The sequence below is a fragment of the Rhipicephalus microplus genome, chromosome 1 (genome assembly GCF_043290135.1).
Source record: "Rhipicephalus microplus isolate Deutch F79 chromosome 1, USDA_Rmic, whole genome shotgun sequence".
Classification (NCBI taxonomy): domain Eukaryota; kingdom Metazoa; phylum Arthropoda; class Arachnida; order Ixodida; family Ixodidae; genus Rhipicephalus; species Rhipicephalus microplus.
The window spans coordinates 65,423,432-65,446,634 of NC_134700.1; the positions used below are offsets into that span (position 1 = coordinate 65,423,432).

At 45.3% G+C, this 23,203-nt stretch overlaps 1 protein-coding gene across 3 annotated transcripts in view; it reads left to right on the forward strand.

Annotated features, from left to right (window-relative positions):
• faf (ubiquitin carboxyl-terminal hydrolase-like faf) overlaps positions 1-21,850 on the forward strand; it is a 482,217-nt gene extending 460,367 nt beyond the window's left edge. For all 3 annotated transcript variants that reach the window (XM_075874530.1, XM_037429964.2, XM_075874549.1), the window contains 2 exons: positions 6,209-6,355; positions 21,593-21,850. In XM_075874530.1, the coding sequence (XP_075730645.1) occupies positions 6,209-6,355; positions 21,593-21,712 (267 nt within the window). In that variant the 3' untranslated portion in view covers positions 21,713-21,850. The remainder of the gene's footprint in view (positions 1-6,208; positions 6,356-21,592) is intronic.
• The last annotated feature ends 1,353 nt before the right edge of the window (positions 21,851-23,203 follow it).

Consider the following 23,203-nt stretch of genomic DNA (forward strand, 5'->3'; position numbering starts at 1 on the left):
CGTCCCGGCCGTTCAAAAAGCCGAGGAGAGCATCGCGAGTTGGCGCGACGCGCTACAGATGGCGCCAGCTGTGTCACGTTTTGCGCCTCGCCGCGCGTCGACCGCGGAGAGGCTGAGAGAATTAAAAAAAAAAATGCGAAAAGCAAAGCGCCGCGCTCCGCGGCTCCCCGCCTTCTACAACGGCAAGCCGGCAAGCTACTCGTAGCTTGCCGAACCAAAGCGGGAAAGAGAGAGAAAATAAAAAAAAACGAAAATCAAAGCGGCGCGGCGGCATCGGGGCGGGGCCTCGTTGGCATTCCGGCTGTGTACCTCTGGCTGTGCTTTCTTCCTCCCACTGCTCCCACCCCGCCGTCGGTCAGTCTCTCTTCCTCAGCGAAACCGTGATGCGTTCTTCGGAGTAAGAAATAAAGTCTTGTTTTTGACATCCTACTATCTACAATATTTATTAATTGGTGAAAATAGCGAAATGAAGCCTGGAGCTACAAAAGGTACGTCCGGCGACGATTTTTTGGCGGCAGTCCAGATATAACGATCACCGGTTATAACGATCATATTTTTAGGTTTTCTCGATATCGTTATAAGTGGACTGCACTGTATATATATATACGTACATACATGTACGGAAATTTCAACACAAGAGTATTCAAGATACAACCACCTTCGCCATGAATTTGCTTAAAAGCACTAGTGAATCTGGATATAACACGCTATTTTATTTTTTACATTCATGTCAACAAAAAATGTACCTTGAACATCACAGCCTCGAGACGTGTCTGCCCGTGGTTTAATAAAAATAAGTCTTACTGTGACAGCAGTGGAAGACCGAAGTGCCAAATCTTGAATCGGCTCATTGCGATCGATGTGACAGAATTATTGTACTGGTGTGTGAAAGCCTGCAATCGTAGTGATGTAGATGCAGGCATAGGCATGTCACGATAGAAAGTGCATACGTGTGCACTGCTCAATGAGGATCGCACGTAATCAATATCGAAATTGAATATAATCCTCGTTGGTTTCAATTTTTTCAACTTTTCTTTTTCTTCAGACTGATTTTTAACAAAACTATCGGGGTCAGCATGCACACTAGATCTAGCGCTGCTACAATGAAGATGCTTCATACGCTTTACACCACGAATGATCTCGTTTAGAAACCTCCTGTATTCTCAGCTGCAGCATTCTGCTTTAGGAACTGATGTCAGTCGCATTTCTCAGCACTACAAACAAAGTTCCTTCATCCATTCATCCATTGCCTAATTAATATAATCCCGTTGCATGTTACGACAGAACACAAAGCGGCTATTGAACAGTGCAAAGCAGTCATTGAGCACCACGAAAATATTAGTTGGTACTGCCTGTCAAGGAAAGAAAAAGTGCAGTTTAGTAGTTTTCATCTCGATTTTTAGTGCAGAAATGCGTAACTTCAAAGTGTTTGTGTTCATGATACAGTGTCAAAAGAAAACAAAAACTGGTCAACTGTGTGTTGTCAATACTACTCAGACCTTTGCGACAATGTTGGTGAGCCTTTTCACATAGTTTAGTTAGCTAAACTTATTTTTTTTTGTTCTGCTACAGACGGGTTTAGTTTATACTTTTGATTATTGCTTATGTTGCCTCTCATGCTGTTTTACCACAAATTGCCCTGAATAGGAGGTCCCGATACAGTCTTTGACTTTGGTACCCCCTCTTGTATACTAAACACTTGCGAAATTCTTGTATTCATATCAAAGCTCCTGGACACAGTTTTGCCATCCGAAAGTAAAGTCACATGAAAGATACACATCGCGACATTCAGAGAAGACAGAATGGCGGCAGTGCTTGGGAATCTGCAATCGCCTGCTGCTGACAGCCACAAATATGGTGTCCTGTGCTGTGCACCATCGCGTTTCAGCAGCCCCCAAGTAAACGCTTGTACCATAGTGCCTCAGTCGGTTAAACATGGCAGCAACCTATGAACGCTGAAAATTGTGATTTTGTATAGACAATTTCACAGAGGGGTTTCAGTGCCTCCATTCAGGGCTGTTAAAGGAGCACTGACATCAAATTTCAAGATCGAGATGTGTCCCTCATTGGGTCGCTTGGTATGCATAAGTCTTCTTGGCCAAATTTGAACGGCATCCATCGTGTGGGAGCTATTTTAATGCGGTCAAACAGTGTAGAAAAGCTAAGGAGACAAAACGAAAAATAGACTGCCCTGCAACATCGACACTAGCGCTACGTGTGCGGTGTGATACATTCCACAAATACCATCCTGAGTGACGATGCCCTAATAGCGATGACGTGTACGATCCGAGTGTTCTTAACGTGGCACCGAAATGCAGAAACGCACTCACTCGTCCAAAGCCGGGCTAGGGCCGGGCTAGCGCGTGCAGGTGCAGTCTAGCCCGGCCATGGCTCGTCGCGTCTGATTTTTATCGCACCGGTTTGAATGATTTTGTGAAGTTATCAAAATAAAAACCACTTTTAAAAGAATGGCGAAAGAAAAGAGCATGATTAAATGTGTACTTGTCGGTTAGCATGGCGGAGAATCGTTGCGAGTTGCAGGTGAGTTTCAGTGGTCTAGTTCGAAACACGAAAAAAGCGCAATGAGGGTGTCTTTTAATATCACGTATGTGTTACACATCAACAGGACCACAAGTTATCAAAAGTGGAAGAGCGTGTAGTCAGATGATATCGCTAACAAGCAACATGCCGGTATCAATGAATTTTAATTAATCTGTAGACTTTGTGTCCACGTAAATGTGGTAATACCACGTTAAGCACGAGAGGCTTAACGGTGGGGCCATCTGGAGGTGGGGCCATCTGGAGGCGCAAAAAAGAACCTGACAAGCAGGAAAAGTATTCTATTTTTCCGCTGATGCTCATTCGCGATAGCTATATTGCATTGACCCCTCGGCGTATACCTGAATGCTTTGCACGCCAAAACACACCAATATATAGCTAACTGAGACACACGAGCGAACATGGCTGAAGCGTGCATCCTCGGGCACCTCTGCAGTGCTGCTTGGAAAGGCGTCCATTTCGAAAAAGTCGATTGAAGCAAACATAATTTGCGACGTCACTAATCGCGGGGACTCCAAGCTCCAGACTATTGTATTGAACCCGAGTCGACACTTTGTACGGCGACGACAGCAATGCAGGTGACAAGGCATGACTAAATGTGTCCGCCTAGCAGAGGAAATGTTTGCGGAGCAGCTGAGCCTGACGTCACTCTTTTTTGTCGAGAAGTGGCCAGCTGTGGTGTGATCTGGAGGTGACCGCGAGGTAGCGCTACTGCTGGTGCTCCCAGCACTAAAAATGGCGAGATTGCCGGTCGCTTTTAATAATGCTAGGTCACAGTAATATAAATCAATAAAAGTGATAGTTATTTATCCCTCAGTTGCGTTTTAGGTCGCGAATCGCTGCTACAGGGTCTATAGTTACTCGCTGACGAAAAATCATGGCATGAGTAAATTTGATGTCATTGCTCCTTTAACCTTTGTGTTTTTCATCTTTAACAACTAAATGCACAGTGTTATGATAGACACATACACATGAAAACGGTTTAGTTGGTGCATACGATGTTTCATGGCCTTATTAACTCACTACGCAATATTAAAAAAAAATGAAAACATCAACATCTGATGTTTTAGGAAAAATAGTCTGTAGTAGCTTTTGTATTTATTTTATATTTGCTTGACTGCCATGGCCATTTCCACAGGTGTGCACATGGGGATGGGGGTGAGAGGGGGCCACAAAGCCAGCCCCATACATTGACGTTATAGGGAGGGGGGGTGCTGCGATGAACCTTCGACCCCACTCTGCGCACGCTTATAGCCATTTTAAACATTAATGGATTTTGGTCGTTTTAAGCTATGTACATTAAGAATGTTCAGATTACCTGAAGTGTTTTATCATTGCATGATAGGAAACCAACCATTGTGCCTACATAGTTTTTTTTGTGTGTTTTCCATTTAACTGAGTTCATATGGGAGTCCACTGTAATCATATGAGAATTCTGTCTCTGGTGGTTAGCCCTCTGCTTAAATTACATGGCTGATGACGACCCTTTATTCATTAAGGCTGCTGACTTTAGTGCCGTTGAAACTGCATGGAGAGGCAGCCATGCTGTACAAGTACAGTCGCACCCTTTTGTGAGAGACACTAATGTAAGAGACAAATGGGTATACAAGATGACAATGTGCCTACAATAAAGGACGGGGTGATAAGAAAATGCATGTGAGGTACACTGCTTAAAAAAGACATCTCATGTTACCGTAAATATCCGCGTATAATACGAACCCTAATATATTGCGAGGCCAAATTTTAGAGGCGCGAAATGAAAAAAATTGTACCCACGTATAAAAACGGCGTAGGAAAGGTTATCGAAAACACATTTATTGATCACATATTCGCCATGTCAATAGCTGTCTTCTTCAACTGCGCTTTCCTCAGACATTTCCTTGTCAGACAAATCGTCGAATAGGTGCTCGTCTTCTATGCCATCAAGGGCATTAGAGATGCTGCACTTCTTGAAGGAACGACGCACAAGGTCTTCCGGGATGCTTGCCCGAGCGTCCACAATCCATTTGCATAGCGTGGCCGGCGATGCCCGTTTCAGCCGCCCGGTCAACGTCACTGCAGACTCACCTGAGCGTACCCACTCTGCGTAGCAACGCTTAACCGCATCCTTGAACGATTCACTTACACAAACGTCGAGAGGTTGCAGTTGAGATGTTATCCCACCCAGGATCACGGCCAGTTCCGTGCCACAGTGGCGCAAGAGCCTCTTCGCTGAATTGGCCGAATGGCAGCGAAATGTGTTCAGAACCAGAATTGATCGAAAAGACAGCAGGGCGCCAGATGCTACACGGACTTTACTCAGTCTAGGACAAGGTCTTCATTCATCCAGCCTTTATCGTGACATCTCACGATGACAATCTTTGGTAGCTCTTCCCCTTTCGGCGTTGTCTTGCGCTTGAAGACGACAGAAGGTGAAAGCTCGCGGCTGTCCGCTTTGCATGGTAACATGACCGTGACACGCATTTTTTCATTGCCGGTGATACGCATACTAACCTGCTTCGAGCCCTTCTCGTGAATTGTAAAGGGCGGTGGCATGTCCAGGTAAACTAGTGTTTGATTGGCCTTGCCGATTTGTCCCAACTGTAAGTTCTGTGAGCAGTGCAACGTAATCACATGGCGTTGAAATGAGATGAGAAGCTCTTCAAAGGGTTCAAGGAGCTTCTGAGAAATGGAGGTTTGCCGGCGCAGGGAAAATCCGGCTCGGCACACATAGCGGTAGATTCAGTGCTTGCTGGCTTTGAAGTCCGAGCTCAACATCCTCTTTTCTCTCGCCAGCTCCCTCGCTCCATGCTTCATGTTGCCTGGCAAGTGCGCTGCCCGCTGCTGTCGAACAAACTCTGTCAGTGCCAGTTCAATCTCTGGGAAGGCCCCTTTCTTTGCACTGCGAAAGCTTTTTCGCTTTCCGCTGCCAGCGAAAAGCACTTTTTTTTTGTCGTCGAAATCCACGGACACTTCCCTCGGTGACTCCGAACTGTTTTCCGGCCGCACTGTTGCTGATTTCCTCGGCAGCTGCGATGACCTTTCTTTTGAATGCAGTCGAGTACTGGTTTCAGTGCCCTGGCACGTTGCACCTTTGCGAAGTGAGGTATAGAACACAGCAAGGCTCACACGTCCACTGTGTTCACACGTGCACACGTCCGCTGTCCAAGTACATGGTCAAAAAACTCAACAAAAAGAAAGAAATGGCGCTAGCGCTTACTTTTGCCACACGAGGGCACAAAGGTAATGAAGCCAAGCCGTAGCCACTTGTAGAAAAAACGAAGACATAGCCAAACGGCAGTTACGAAATCGAAACCTCTTGCACAACTTCGTTTTTCGAGCAAGTTTTTATTCGGATCCGCACATAGTACGAAGCGGAAATTTGGAACGTTAATATCAGGACAAAGATCTCACATTATACGTGGGTAGTTACTGTAGAGACAAAAACTGCTGCCCAGAGCATGCCTCTTATAAAGGCATGCTCTGGTCAGCGTGCTTTCTTACTAACTGTAGCACAAATTTTGCTGTTGAAAGAATTTGCGAAAAGTGGGTTGAGATGCCTACGATTAATAATGTAGACCTTAAGCCTTTGTTGTCTACCCATTTTTTCTTGGCAGCATTGAATGGGGCCATTGCAGAGGCGGCAAAATGTTTCTATTCCTTTTTGCAGCGGCCTTATGGAGCTGGCAGCCAGTATGGCTACAGCCAGTGGTCACCACCAGCCCAGTCCAACGAGACGTCTAATGGCTACTTCTTGGAACGATCTCATAGTGCCCGACTAACATTGTCGCGTGCCATCCAACTTTGCCCTGAAGAGGTGAGTGGTCCTGCTGATACCACGAGGTCATGAAGCATTTACACGGTGCACGTCAACGTTTTGCAAAATGCACACGGTTGTTTAGCTATCCACAAAAAAAATAAAAGCTCATGGAATGGGTGAGAACTTGGTTTTATGAAAGCAAGGCAAACTGCAACAAAGAAATTTTGCTGAAAAAAAAAAATTGATAACTTTTGGGAATTTTACGTGTATTCTGTACACAAACCACGAACCAAGCCAATTCTCTCTCACTTTTTTTCTTCTTTTTTTTTCCCCTCTAGCTTGGTTGATGCCACATGGCAGCTGCATGGTCAGCAATGAAACATGCGTCAGTACTGCCAGCATTTAATAGGAACAATAAATTGGGTTGCAGCATGCTATCAAACTGATGCAAATGTACTATGCACTACAGTTGAGCCCGCTTATAACGAATTTGAGCATGACGCGGCATCTGTTCGCTGTATCACGAAGTCCGTAGTAAATGAAACAGCTTTAAAAAAAGTTGAGAGTGAAAACACGAACTTTTTATGCCCGCAAAAAGTCCGTGATGCATGTGTTTCAAAGAGCAGAAGCGATAAAAGCTGTCTCGAGTTCATCTATAACGGCAGGGTGCTCGCTCGCCGAGGGTCGCGGCATAAGCTGCATGAGGCACTGGCTTCAAATTTTCGTCGTTCTCGCAATCCCATTCCTCCAAATCCCTCTCGCCACGTACTACATTCACAATGCCCCAATCTGTGCACGGTTCCGCAGTGTCGGCATCATCATCGGTCGTGATTAAACCATCAAAACAGATGTCCCACCCGCTCTCCCAGGTCGTAGTTGACAACGCGCTGCCACAAATCGCCGCTGCAGTTCGGAAGCTTTAGGCTCGGCATAGGGCCCGACGTCGACGAAGCCGGCCTCGCGAAAACAGTTCCGCGCGCATGTAGTTGTCACCGCCTCCTACAAAATATTCACCATCTCCACAGCTGAATACAGGGATTCCCGAAGCGGCAAGTTGGCTGCCAGGTGGTCAACAGCTATGAGCAAGTGCTCCGCAATGCGGCACCTAACGTGCTGATTACGCTCAAGCCAAGCGGTCACACTTTCGGCGTTTTGTTGAGCGGCAGGAAAAAGCGTGCTAGTCCTCCCGTCTGCCATCATGACTACACACGCACACCAAGAGCGAGCAAAACGCGCATGCGCAACACACATGCCAGAATGCGTGGAACAGCTCTGGGCCCGTCTCCAGTCAGAAAACGAAACTTATTCGAACCAGCTTGGCTAGCGTCGCAGAGCGATGGAGACGTGCGAAGGAGTTGTGATCAAGAGAGGAGAGCAGATTTGCGAGAGAAGGGCAAGGAGTTGCGATAAAGAGAGGGGAGGATACGGCGGGAGGGCGACCTTAAAAACCAAAACACACGGGAAGGAGGCAGGTGGGGTAGCTTGCTTGAAAGATCCGCGAAATTCGCACATAGAAAAACTTGAACGAGTGCCTGGGTGCACAGAATTCAAAGCACAACCGCCTGGATTGGTGCGCGCAGCGTTGTTCGATGAGTCAGCGGCCGTGGTCATAAAATCGTTTTGTTGCGCCGACGGGTTTGCGTGGGTTCATGAATAAGATATTTCGCGATTCGTTCCGCTCAAATTAACAACCGTTCTCGCGCTTCCACACGCACGCTGAAGGCATGCTGAGCCGAGTGCAAAGTGAGCGAGAGCAAGTCCTAAACACGAAACGAATCGCAAATTATCAGAGTCGGTGGGGTAGCATACGCGCTTGCACTAGACTCAGAATATCGGATACAGTCGGTGGCTGACGATGTTGGCAAATGGTCTGGTCACTCCAGGACGGCCACGCCAACGACAGTACCAGTGATCAAAAACGGTAGATGGCCGACCGGTATTCCAAAGATCGGTGGCAGTGCGAAAACACGGGCCTTGTCTGGTGAGGCTGGGTGCTCAGAGCAGCGGGGGGGGACAAAGGACGAAGGCATGCGTAACAAAATGCGGTCGGGGCACAGAGGAAGGAAACAGCTTTCCTTCCTCCATGGGTTGGAGAGAGCGGCAACTAGAGGGTCGCGGAGGCAGGCGGGGCACCTTACCGATGCCTGATCCGTGGTCGAGAGTGGTTTCTCGGGAAGTCGGCAGACCGCTGACTCCGTTCGTTGTAGGTGCGATTTTGTGCCATTGAACCAATGTATATTTTCACGGTCACGCAGATATTGTTCATCTTAAGCGGAAGTTCGTTTTATGTGGGGCCGTTATATGTGGGCTCGACTGTATTACTCTATTTTGTTTTGCACAAAAATAGCCTGTAAGCTTGTCTTGCTCCTTGTGCACTGTTATCTAGACGTTCTCAATATCTTTGAGGCTTTCCAAGTGAGGAAAACCAGTATCTTTTATTTCATTACAGCCGCAATGAATGTCACTGAATGCGAATTCACACTATAGAGCATGGTAAAAGGTTGAGTACTGATGATGGCAGCATCTTCATTGCTGCTTGGGTCGACTTTGATAGCACTGAAGATGTGACATGATCTTGGCATCGGCACGGTCAGAAACATCTATGTTATTACGTTGAAGTCATTTACTATGGTCCCATTCGAAGTAATGTCTGGGAACACTAATAGCGTGTGAAATTCATTTGGGCAGCATGCACCACTGTGTGGTGTCATAATGCTTCCAAAGTTCTTCCTTGGCAACAAACCTGCTTTATGTTGGCTGTGCATAGCATGAAGTTCCAAGCACTGGTTATTTTGAAACTCTGAGAAATTCTGTATTTTAGGAGGAGGAAAATGCAACGACAGGGGTGTATGAATACTCATTATAATGCAGTAACAATCTAGCTTTGCCAATGGCACCATTTTGCTACAATTCCGTGTCGCGCACATTTGAGTAAAGCTTGTGCCAACTGCGCCTAAGTTCACTATAGTGCATCTTTTTTACATGGCATTGGGCGGTTTATGGCTCAAACATATTTTTAATCACAACTACCACTACTGTAGAGCCTTTCCATAATGCCACCGATGACCTCTACTCAATCCATTTGTATGATGCCCTTTCTGTTATTACATTCAGCCTTACCCAACTCTCGACACCGATTTGTGTCTCTAATGTTGAACGTTTAGATCGACAGTCTCTTATATTGGTTAGCGAACTGGTGGTAACACGTAGATAAGAGATTTTTTTGACTCACAAGTCACTTCACGTACCATAATGTAGCCACTGCAATCAACTGGCAACAGTTATTGGCACAGCAGGCTGTAAACAACGTCTTCATGTGAATGAAGATTTGGCCGTGCAAAAGCTTATTATTTCGAAGGGGGAAATAAAGAAAAAAGTAAATGCCTCTTGATCGTGCTGTGCAACATTCTTCAGCACACCTATCATAAAGCTAAGCCTAAATGCCCACTAAGAGTGGTCTGGCACGATGTCATGCAATTACTGCATGCGTATGTCCAAGCACTCGCCATGTGTCTTGATTGCGAAACCGACGTAACTTGGTGACAAGCCACTGTAGACACCGGGCCGTGTGGTCAGCCATAAATAAAGAAAAAGTGCTCTCACACGTGCCCTATACACTGGTAGAACAGTGAACGTTATCATCAATCAACAAAAAAAAAATCTGTTTCTCTGCAAGGCTGATCCTCTCCATAGGATATAGACTATGTCAAGGGAAAAACAACAACATAGGTGAAGCTATCGACGCGCTAACAAGAAATTGTAATGTTGTGGAAAGTAAGTCTGACAGTTAACTATTTTGGATCCGATATCGCATAACACCAGAAAGCACTAGTGTAAGACAATACGGCTGTTCCACAGCCAGAGGCTCTTTTCACACAATCTCTTCGCGTTGAGACTGCAGCATGAAGACGGGTAAACGAGCCGACTGCTGATGCCTGTTAGGATAGTATATGCCCTAGCGATCACGACTTTGCCCTTAGAATAAAAGTTCACACTTTCTGCTCAAGGGAGACTCTCGCCAAATCTCCGCATTTCTTCAGGATCGTTAAAGATGGGTGGTGTGTTTCCTGTCTGCTTGAGCATTTGATCGCCAGTCTAAGACGTGGCGAGATATTATTGCATGCACCATCCGAGTTATGGAGACGGGTTGGCTTGTTTGACCTATTTTTTGGCCGTGTTTATCACCCCCTCTCAAAACATTCACACACAGATAGAACATGTGATGTGCGAGGGCATGTTATAAGTTTGGATTTTATACTGAACATGGCGGCAGTGGCAAAAAATCACAGGATATCCACAAAGCGAATGATGATGAGTGGGGCAAAGTGTCCGTCCATCCGGATGGACGAATGGATAGACATGCGAGCGGACGCATGGATGAGCGGAAGCATGGACGGACAGACAGACAGACGAACGGAAGCATGCCGGGATGGCCAGACGCACGGACGGACGGAAGCACGAACGGATGGATGAACGCTTCGCCCGACTCATCATTGTTCCCTCCGTAGATGTGCTGTTAAAACCACTAACACAATCTAATTATATTATTCCCGAGGACATATACCCACAATGACATCTATTGAGCAAGTTATAAACTAGAGGTGGCTTCATACTACATACGGAGGAGGGAACTACCCATGGCCTAAGGAGCTTCGCTCCTAAAACCAGTCGATAGTGTCCATATAATTGCTATGGCAATTAAACATCATAAATAATTCATTCGGTTTTCATTTTCTCAACTCGTTCCCTCCAAAGCCATAGTTCGTTCAAAAATCTCACGGGCATTGAGCGGCGCTGCCACAGGGATTTCTTGCTGTTCAAGGACCACTTATAAAGCTGTGGGGTGGCTTCGTTAAGGGAGAAGGCTTCCTTGGCAGGGCAGCTTTATTGTTTGTTGCGATATGTTAATGAAGTTTTTAGGGTAGGCTATTAGCAAAGCCATTTGAATAACCACAGAATTTCATGCATTTATGTTCACTGGTTCTTAAGTTATTATAGCCATTCATCTGGTTAGTCCACATGGTTTCTTAGTGAGGCTCTGGTGAATTCGGTAAATGTGCTAGCGCTATAAAATTCGCTATGATGATTATTGGATCAGTGCTCTACACAAAGACTGGAATTAATTGCTGAAAATTTATCGCCTACCAACGTGACGTGCTACTTGATTACTTTTTAGTGAGTCAGAAGGTTAGCAGCTGTTTCAGGAAGTGCCGTCTTCGGCAGCACCTTGCATCGAAGGATACAGAGACGCACTGAAGACGGCCTTGTGGCATGCCTGTCTGACATTGACGACAACATTGATGTGGAGTTCCTCTCCGTTAAAGCCGATGCATCGTTCGCCGAGTTCGTCTCAATATATACGGCAACGTCCCGACTAGCGAGCCTCAAATCGTCGCCGAGATCGGGGGGGAGGTAATTTGGGGTGACGCAGCGAAGGAGATGGGGAACAAGGCATCGAAGATAGTGGCGAGAACGAAAACTCGCGCCGACTGGTGAACTTTGCCTAAGCCCTTACTGAAATGGAATCTTTAAAAAGCTTTGTTCGCACAAAAAGCAATGAAAAAGCGGACAAGGGTTTACAATATGTGCTGAAGGAACTTTTCTTGTCCAAGGGGAAAAATCTGCATAAAACTAGTTTTTTTTTTTTTTTTTTTTTTTTTGAGAAATGAATGTTTTTGCCCTTGCACCTCTATTTGGACATGTCAGCCTAAATTTTTGCTGGATCCAGGTTGTACGTTTTTCCAGATTATGTTTATTTTCCAGCATTTTTTTTTAAGGTATCGACGATGTCTTACATAATAAAACAAAGTTGATAGAAATGATGTGAACGGTACCAGAGATATCACTACACTAAACAGCCTCACTGGCCAAAAAAGTCATCCTGAGAAAAACGACTTGGAAAGTTTCAAACACAAATTTTGGTCTAAAATTACCCCACACATTAACTAGATGTGTCTTTTGGGAATCCTTTCCTTTGCCACTTTTTATGCTTGTGTTGCATCCATTTTTGAGCCTTTTTCAGATGAAGAGATTCTTTCTTCGCAGCCCTTTGTTGCGGGCACAGCCAGCACAGTGCCGAGCTTTTGTTGCGCGACAACATGTTTACTATCCTCCGCAGCTAACTCCTCTGACGTCTAAAAATGAGTCTGGAAATGCACAGTTGACGACGCGGTCACACTGTTCGAGGCCGTAATCACTGCAGTTAGCGAACAAGATGCATCAGGCGCACTTGAGCACGAAACACCACCGCCAGCCTCACTTCTGACAATGGCTTTTTTGCAACCATGGTGTAGCAATGTAGACACTGCAATAAGCATAGATGCAGTTGTTGTATTGAAGAGACGAAGGTGAAGCTGCTCAGCATCTATATGATTGTCACCACGCGTTGGCGCATGAACTAGCCTCACCATGCGTACGAGCTCCATCTGATGCTTTCTTGAACCAAACGCGTGTTGAGTCCTGAACTTGGTTATGCCCATCATCGCCGACAGCACAACAATCAGTATCTTGTGAACATGGCAAAACATCGTCTTGTGAAGTCGGTGAAAGATTGAAGAGCACAAGTGAGAATTGACTGGTATGATAGCGAACGAGACACACAAAGCATGCCAGCATTGCAAGCATTGGAGCAGACGATAAGTCGGTGCATACTTGGCAAAGAGACTCGTCATCGCTTGCAGCAGCCAATAAAAGCCAGTTAATCTTCCACTCCTCAAAACGCGCGCACTTCCTCCAATCGCGGCTTCGCATCCAAGCCGCGGGAGACTTCATAACTTTGAAAGTCCCCCAATCATAAGTGATTCTTGCCTTGGCCATGCCGGTGCTGATGGCACAGGTGGAAAAAAAAAAAATAGCGGAAGAATTCACAAGCGAAACAACACACATGCCAAAGATGGTGGCGTTAGGCCATGTGGTTCACAAATTGCGAGTGCACGAAGTTGGGATATTTTCAGCGCTCACTTGGTGCTCGCCGGCTGCCGTGGCATGTTGCATAATTTATCGGACATACTTTCGCAATGAATTAGACATGGATGTTTACAGAACAGATAGTTTATGAGACATAATGAGACATACCATACGAATATGGGGTTTTCAAAAAAACTTACTTTATCGCAATTCTTTGGTTTTCAAATGGCGTGTCTCCCGTTTAGTCGAAAACGGCAAAGCAAGACGGTAAATTACATGCAGTCGCATTAGTCCTCGGCACTTGCTGACCCCTGCAACGTCATTCTTGGCCGAGCCCAATCTTAAAACCCTTGTGAATGGTGGATCCAATCTAAGGGGTAGTAGAATGAGGCGGTTGTTTGGTCGTTCAGCCTCCTCGAACCTCCTCCCACCTAACCACTTGGTTGGCCTCTGTCGTGTAGCCTGTTTCTGGGACACCATAGTTTTCGCCAATCGTGTGAGTAGCACAGATACTCATAAGGCACCTAAGCAGCATATTAAAGGGGTTCTCCAGCGCTTCTGAAGGTCGTATTTTTAGGGGCGAGGCTCCTTAAAGCATAGGTCTACTGTAGTATCTACCACAATAGTGATGGCGACGGCTCTGTGGCACTCGCTCTACTCCGATGCGTGCTCTAGTCTGATAAGAAACCGCTAGAGGCGCAGCCATAAAATACGTTCACTCTTGGCACTTCCTCGTTGGTGTCTTTCAAACCAACGTACTCGCATCTGTCTAAGTGAGCATTGAAAGGGGCCCTCCAACACTTTTGAAGATTTGATTTGAAATATGGGGTTTAACGTTTCAAAACCACCATACGATTATGAGAGACGCCGTAGTAGAGGGCTCCGGAAATTTCGACCACCTGGGGTTCTTTAACGTGTACCCAAATCTTTTGAAGAATGTATTCTTTATTTGCGTTTGCATTGTGTAAAGAGACGGCTGGGGTAATTTGAGCATAAGTAAAAGCGGCAATATCAAATGATTTAGTGATTTAATCGCTCAATAATCTCCGATAATTACTGCCGACCGCATCAGCACGTAGCTGCGCTCGCGAGATCTGTCGCGGGCGGAAATGACGGCGGATGGCTCCAAGCCTATGGTTGGATAAATGTAACGTTAAAAGAGATTGTGGCATGTCATCAGAACAGAGATTACTAATCTGTACCCTTTTTTTTTTTTTTTAAAGCTTTTTCGCTTAAACCAAGACAGACGGGGTGGAAAAAAAAATATCACTTCGCCTACAAGGCATGATAGCGACACTGGCTATCATATCATTTCTGCATGTTTGGCTTGTGCAAGACGAAAGGCCTCTCTCTCTCTCTTCTTGCATCTGTTTAATTGCGAGCGGCCTCTTTCCACATGTGCAGTAAGCTCTTCATTTTGTTGTTGAAGGACTGTAATGCACCCTCTTGGTTTGTCTGACATATCACCGAACAACTCGCGAAGGGTCAACAGTATTTCATCACCACCTTGCTGGTCATTTCATAAATTCCCTTTTCAGAACGAAATCAGCAGGGAGTGACATGGAATGTTCCTCCCCCCTCAGCAGCAAGTACTATCTTGCTTGGAAACTTTAGCCCCCGCTCACATTCTGACAAGTCAGGCACCATGCTTGTTACTATGGCAATGAGGTCTACAGTACTCTGGAAAGGACAAGCAACAATGGTGTGCGAGCTTCCCCTACATAGAGCTTCTGGAACTTTTCATTGGGGCAGCCATGAGACTTCACTTGGTCAGCTGAGACAAGTGAAATAGGTGACCCAGTGAAAATCAAGTTGGTGGTAGGCAATCTTTCCCTTGTGTATTCCATTCTTTATATCGAATAACTTCAAACTGTGCATCGTTATCACTGCCGTTCTTTCTGCGTTAATCTGTCTGTACCTCTGTCTACACAATCCACAATTAAAAAATGGGGAGTTGGACAGCGTTGGAAGGCCTCTTTAACACAAAATATGCGTCAATACAGGGTGTCGCTGCAAAAGGCAACGTTTCAGCTTGTGTGCTCATCTCGTTCAAGGCTGCCTGAAGAAGAGCATCTCTCCCTTTTATGCTCAGTTTGATCACTGACGCCATCCCCTTCGTACCATTTTTTATTGTACCAGTTTTACTTTTTAGAAGACCCTTTTCTGAATATTTGAAACACTGAAAAGGCTCAAACCTAAGTTGTTGAAAGTGAAAGGAGTATGCTATGGTGTACTCACACCTCTAAAAATGATTGAATGCAATGGTCTTTGGTGAGTCAGGGAGATTACGGAAAACACTATGTATGCAGGTAATTGCAAACAGTATGTCCTCAGTCACAACAAGTTTTCTTCATCTTTTTTTCTTTGATTTTAGACTGCTGGTTTTCTGATTAGGGCTTTCTTTTTGGTATGAGTTTATAAAACCTGATGAAAAAATCTGTAAACAGGGATTTTGTCAAGCCTGTCACTCGCAGAAGCCATATGCATATGCTTGCCTTGTTAATATTGCTTCACTTCAACAAACTTCCTCTGGAGTGCAATGAAGCCAGGGTGTAACACTCTTGTGTTAAGACCTTGTTAATGGCTGCTCTTTGGATGTTGCCCTTGTCTCCTTGTGTGCATTGCATCAATATTTCTAGTACGCACACTAATGGAAACATTCACTAGAAATTTGGATGTGTTTTGATTCAAGTGATTCTAAATCTCGTTTTGTCTGCTCCGAACCTACTGCGAAACACAGTTCCTCCTGCTTATAATGTGCTACAAAACAGACTTTTCCTGCTCTAAAATTGCTCCAAATCCTAAATTGGTTGGATCACTCAGTAGTCAAATAGGAAATTGAATAAAATAAAGGGTAATGGGAAATGGAGATAAATATCGACTTGCCTAACTTTCAGCTTAAGAGGACTCAATTCTTACGTGTTTTCATGCATAATGAACTACCACTATTGAATGCACTCGTATGATTGTTTTTTCTCGTTGGCTTGATGTGCAATATTAGGGAAGTTGCAGCTGTATAAATTACTGTACAGGATAAGTATTCAAGTTGCCAAAATTGGCACACAATTGTGAAAACAGACTAGAAACATCTACTTTCCTTCAGTATGAGTTAGTGGTGGTGCTACGTAGCCTTTGAAATTATGGAAATAGTATTGAGCGGTGACACACAGCAAAATCTCATTAACACTTTCCCTTCCATTAAAAAAAAAAAGAAAGTGGGGGGGTGTACTAAACTTACTAGAATATTTATTTGCTCTATGTTGGCACCATCCTTTTAAATCAGCAGAGTTCTCCTATTCAGTTATTGTGTGAAAAAAAAGAAAATGACTCGAAGGTGGCTTCATCGTTTGACAGGGTTGCCAACCATAAGGTACTGTAGGGTCTGTTCTGAATTTCTCAGGCAGCATAAGATAGTAGCACAGTGACACAAGTTTTTTTTACCAGACGTAGGGCGATTTCCACTTTTTGTTCATCACCCATGAGCGAAAAATTTGATGACTGCGGGTTATATTCCTAAATAAATCCAGAAAATAAAGTCTTTCTTTCAATAAACTTGCAACTGTTGTATTGCACACGTAACAAGCATCAGGCAAAGACCAAAGGTGAAACATCGCACATCCATGCTCTAGTCTTTGTTGTTGTTTTTTCGTCTTCATGACACTGTTATTAAACACAAAATGTGACATACTATATTGATGACATCATCACATGACATTGTCACTCGGTCAGAGGTGGGCGGAGCTCAGAGGCACCTCAGGGGCTGATAGCTTGCAATGGCTCCCATTCTGGAGACCTTGCAAAATTACACCTAGTCCAGGAATCTTTCGATGGCAGTGGGGGGGGGGGTAATATATTTGACTGAGAAGAAAAACAAAAACAAAAAGGCAGCTTTCATCTGTTAGTTGTCTTCAGGGAATGTAAATATGCACCCAAGTCGAACATATTTAGTGCAAACACTTGACAAGAGACAAACGAGAGGACAAGGGCTCTGGATGTAGACTTAGACGCAAGAGACATAGGTCTGTTTGTTTCTTGTCTAGTGTATACGCTGAACACCAATTTGACTGACTTGTTCCTACTCGCGCAGCAAGCAACGTTGTTGGTATTTAATAAAGGCTGCATCGTTTCCTTAACATCCCCACGCATGTGAATTTTGTCTTTTATGCTGAACTTCGATTTATAACAAAGCACTTGCTCTTGAATTATCGTAAAAGATATCCTTGCTTATTTTGTCTTTACATTTTTGGTAGCCATGCAGAGCCAATTGTCTTTCCAACGCACCTATCTAATACACCTTTACCGTCTCTGAAACGCTTCACTGTGCACTGCGTGTCACCATATTGCTTATACGGCCAGCCGTATAATTGCTTAGAGTTCATTTTTTCAAGTGTGAGTCAAAGCTCTTCCCATACAAAATATCGAATCGTCACATCTGCTGTTTTTCACATTCCTTAGTCTCCTTTCGAAATGAATCTTCAATTCAATGTTGAAAGTCACAACCATTTTTATCACTACAGATCCGCATGTCATGCAGTGAAGTATGTACCTTATTATTGTTACACTGCACTGTTACTTTAGGCGTATGGTGTAGTAGGGTAATTTTGACCGTGACATAGGGTATTTTTCAAAAATTGGTTAGCAACACTGCCGCATGACAGTAAAATGGAAGGTGGCAATAAGGTGAACTCCAAGACACAAATGGCACGACATGGACAGGTGTGGCCACCTAGCATCAAGAAACACAACTATGACAAGCATAGTCACCATTGGTTCTATGTGGTACCAGTTTTTTTAGGTGCCGAGTATAGTTGTCATCAGTCCTTCTAGTCTAAAATCTCATGAGGAATGTACTCACCAACGGAAGGCAAAGGGTTAATAATACTTATCTGCTTGAAATAGACTAATGATTATAGCATAGTTGTGACAAATCCCTGGCATAGTCGATAAATAGGTTCATTGGCAGTTTAAGCTATAGTGGCTTGTCCTTTGGTCACAGAAGGTTAGCTGTGCTTCTCGACTTTTTGGGAAGTTGAACCCTTAATGTTTCGTAAAGGGTCTTCTACGTTATTGACAACTGGGGGTAGACCAGTGATTCCAACTTAGGCAGACTTGTGGTGATGCCTTTGCAGATAAGCATGGGAAAAGAACAAAGGTGAAACAGCAACCAACAATCATTAGGACAGCATGACTTGCCAACAGATTTCTCCCTTCAAATGCACTGCTAGCAGCGCATCTACCGTATTTTCTCGCATATAACCCACACCAAAAATTGGGAAAAATTGCCTGAAAATAGGGGGTGCAAGTTATCTGCGAATAATTCGGAAGCAGAGGTCTGCTTCACGGCAATGCATGGCCTCCCGTGCAGTCCGCATCCCCATCGGCCATTGTCTGGTGTAAAGCCAATAAGAGCCAACAAAAGCCAACACACGCCATAGATAGATTCCCTCCGTAGCGTGTTTGTGCACTTTTTGTGTTCTTTGTTTGATTTGGTCAACAGCGATTTGACAGCGTTTTTCTCTGAGTCTGGTGTGGCCAGTTTGCACCATTGGTCAGCCTTGTCTGGTGAGGCACCATGAGTGGGTCTTTGCAGCAATCTTTCACCGCGAAAGAAAATCTTATTATAGCTGCTGCGGAAGAAATCGGCAACAGAGCTGCTGCGAGAAGGCACGACGTCGACGAGCCCTGCATTCGAAACTGGCGGGGAAAAAAAAGGCCTCTCGAGAGTGCACGCAAGGAGAAGCGAGCATTTCGCGACTCGAAGACTGATGCATACCCCCTTCTTGAGACACAGTTTGTCAAATTTATTGAGGAGCGGAGGAGTCGCGGCCACACTGTGTCAACAGAGATGGCACAATTGGAAGCGCTGAGGTTGGCCCGCGAGATGAACATCTCACGCGAATATTTGTGCGAGCCGTGGATGGCTCCAGCGATTCATGGCCAGGCACGAATTTTCGATGCGGCGGCGAATGGCTATAGCCAGCGGCTTCCCAACACCTACGAGGATAAGCTGTGGAGCTATCTATGTTGCATCATCGGGCTGAGGAAGGAGCCCATGTACTTGCTCTCTCAAGTGGGAAATGCTGATCAAATGACCGTGTACTTCGAAATGCTCGTGGACACCTCTCTGTGGAAAAGGGGCTCGAAGTCTATAAGTGTACTTACGGGCAGAAACATTAAACTACGCTGCACATTAATGTTGTGCGCTTTGGCGGGCGGTACCAAACTGCGCCCTTACGTAATAATTTAAGCGCAAAACGCTACCCAGCACACCACTGCCACCAGTTGCCATTGTTGTGCGAACCCAAGACAACGCATGGATGAATGGGGACCTCGTCTGTGACTGGCTTCACACGATCTGGAACAAGAGGCCAGGCGCCATGTTGGCGTGGCGTTCGGTGCTGGTGTTGGACTTGTTTTGAGGCCACTGCACTGATGCCGTGAAAGCGCGCCTCGCTGATCACCGCACCGACCTCGTGATCATACCCGGTGGCATGACTTCCATGTTACAGCCTCTGGATGTGTGCCCCAATACGCCGTTCAAGGCGCACGTGAAGCGACTGTATGCTGAGTGGATGGCCGACGGCCGTTACGCCTTGACACTGACTGGGCGCGGGCGGCGGCCTGACATTGTGCTGCTGTGGCAGTAGATCGTGGATGCATGAGGGGCAATTTTGGTCGACATGGTGCGCAAGAGCTTCAAAAATTGCACCATCAGCAATTGCTTGGATGGCACCAAAGACAATTGCGTCTTCAAGAGCAGCAACGCAGCCTCCGATGGCAGCTGCGACAGCATCGAGTCGAGCGATGAATGAAGAAACGGGAATCGACGCAGTCAACGTTGTGGCGATCCCTTCGAAATAAAGTTCTTTAGTTAACGAGATTGTGATGTGCTGTGCAGTTGTGACTTCCCTAAACAGCTTTTTTTTTTTTTTAAGTGCAATAAACACTCACACGTATACCAAGCACACATTTGCAGCGTGCACTGCAAGCATGTGTGTCGAGGTGGTGATGAGTGTACACACATATTGGGGAAAGCTGATGCATGTATCCATCTGCTTTGTCAGTCATAGTCTGTTGTGCACCTTGTAAAGAAATTTCAAAATGCTTTCTGGCGTCACCACCACGTGCTATTCGGTTCGTGCAATACCGCAGAATTTTTTTGATGTGTTGGTAAAAAGAAAGGAAAGGCCTTGTAATGGGTACTTTTTTAAACATATGCATTCGTTTCTTTGTCAATACCTGCAGCACACCTCAGGAGGTGCGCACTACTGTTTAGCATGTAGTTGTGTGGCATTCCATCGGGCACATGTCAAACCTTGCAGTCATAGGCCCTTGCCCAGTTTGCAGTTGTTGCAGTCAGAAGTCATTCTGTGCGTTTTAGGTGTCATGCGAAAAAACATCATTGGTACGAAGATTGTGCTAGGGGAATACTTAAAAAGTAATTCTTTGTACTTTCTTCTGCCGGCGCTACTTGAGCATGGTATGGTAACGTGCCAAGCAGTCATCAAAATGTAGGCCATGACTTAAACTACATGTCTTGCAGGAGAAGACATTCTCCTTGCTGGCATTTGCCGTTGCCATTCACATTCTTGTTGAGTAAAAGGTCGTGAATTTGAATGCGAAGGGGACTACAAAATTGTTTTAATTAGCGGGCAGGTTTTAGAGTGTATGGACATCAAACCACATTACATGTGCAAAACCTAAAAAATCGACCTCTGTACTCTTCATTGCAAATTAGGCTCTGCTACGCATTTGTGGCAGGTGATTTCGTAAATCAGGCTCATAGAGCTGTAACACTTAACAGAAATGAATTTATTAGCCAGTGATACGCCAGAAACAAGCAGCAACGTACGTACATGCAAGCAGTGAGCATTAATGTCGAAATATATGTTGCCATTGATGCTTCAAAACATGTTTACTTACACCGCAGTGATAATGAAATCAGAATTAACAGTAATCAGTAAGATGCATTTTCTTGCGTTTTTTCTGTTGCAACTCTATGAGCATCGTTTGCAGCTTGCCATAGCTCCAATGCAGCGTCCAAATTCTCATGTCCTGAGAAATGCTGCCAATTCGTTGTTGGTCATTTTTAGTAAATCTGGTTCGCTTTAGTTTTGCAACTTAATGTGATCCGTCGGTCCTGACTTCATCGAGGAACGAAGAAAACCAGGGGCTCCCAGTTTGAATTCACCGCTGTGTGTACCGATGCATTCAAATTATTGGAAGTTTTCTCTCATAGAAACAAATGGGTGTTCTGAGACTAGGGTGTCAGTCCAAATTAACTGTGGGTGGGTGTATTAACAGAGTTTGAATTAACAAGCTTTTACTGTACATCAAGTGGTCATTGAAGAATTGGCATAAAATAACGGAGGATGGCACTGTGCGCAGGAGCCCGAGGAGGCCGAGTTGACCGAGGAGGCACCAGCCTTTGCACCACCCAGCACGCTGCGCTACCAGTCAGAGGAGCCTCACAGCAAGGAAGACTCCCGCAGAACCGACGATGCATGACTCTTGTGTACAAACAATTGTGCTGTGCAAATTTAGCCTCTTTGCTGGATGTGATAGACCGAGAAAGGCTTGTGCCGTGCTTGGCTTGCCTTCGCCTGTTTTTCGTCCTGTTTCTAAATAAAATACCACAAATTGTTACCAATTTCCTTGTGTCTGCAGCCCAGGATGGAAAGGTGAGCGTGCACAGGTATGTTGTTTAATTGTGCTCCCCTCACACACTTGGTGCGTAGTAATATGTCTGTCCCTATGGGATGTGCGTAGTCTTGTGTGAGGTAGGTGGGTTTTAAATAACGGAGAGCTGAGGTAGTTGGTGAGTACTCATTCTAAAAGACAGGGCATGCAAACATGCACTCAAGAAAGAAGCAAATGGTTTACTACTTGTTTCTTGTGTTCACATTTGCATGCTTGTCTTTTAGAATGGATTAATATAGAAACGATGTGGCACTTTGTAAGCATGCATTCCATTGCACTGTTCCTGTCCTAATCTTTGTCTCGTGCGTTTCAAGCAGCAACTTTTTAAATATTTAAGGGAGTCATCACAGGCAAATATTACTGCTTGACTTGTCTACCAGGGTGATAAGATGAGGTTGTCTAGAAAAGAAAGGGCTTTAAGTAACAGCTACTATTAATAAAAAGTCCAGGGGGGAACAACCGCACCATTTTGCGCCAAACAGATGTACCTATGCCGAACCACCCCTGCTGTGCTAAACTCGCTTAGGCATCAGCACCATAGACTGTGCCGCAGCACCCCAATTTAGCTTGGAAGGGCCACCATGCCTGAAGACTTGGTGGAAATATTGTGCTTTCAGTTTCATTGAAACAGTTATATTAACAGTTTCGTCAAGGCTGTGATCACTCGAGCAGCAGCAGTGAACTTTAATTGTAAGGTCAAGATCGATGGCGCGTGCGCTATCTCAGCAGGCATCAGCGCGAATGGCCTATAAACCCTTGTACGTGCTGCGCTCTCATTTTGAAAAGGTTGCTGGAAGAGAGAGAGAGAGAAATAACGTTTATTGCACCCGTCTAGAATGACGGGGGAGGAGGCTTCGGCCTCTGCCCCCAATCATCCCCCTAGCCATCGGCCGGAATCCCTTGGGACTCTGCGGCGGTCAGGGCGAGACCGATGACTTGACGCTGTTCTTCGGCGTCACGGCTGTGTTTTCTACTTGTTTTCTACGTTTCTACTTGGATCATTGTAGGATGGGCAGGTCCATACCATGTGCACTAAACCCGCAGTGCTGTTGCAGTGCGCACATCTGGAGTTGAACACATCCGGGTGCCATTTACTGTACAGGTGAGGGTTTGGAAACACCCCGGTTTGCAGGAAGAGCATCTCTCCAGTGATGTGCAGAGTTACACGATATCAGATCCAACGCTGCCACTTTGTTGCTATCGCATCAATTGGTTCGCCTTTGCAGAGAAACTGATTTTTCAATAACTCAATGACAGCGTTCAGAAAATTAAAAAAAAGGATGACGGTAACGATGCTCA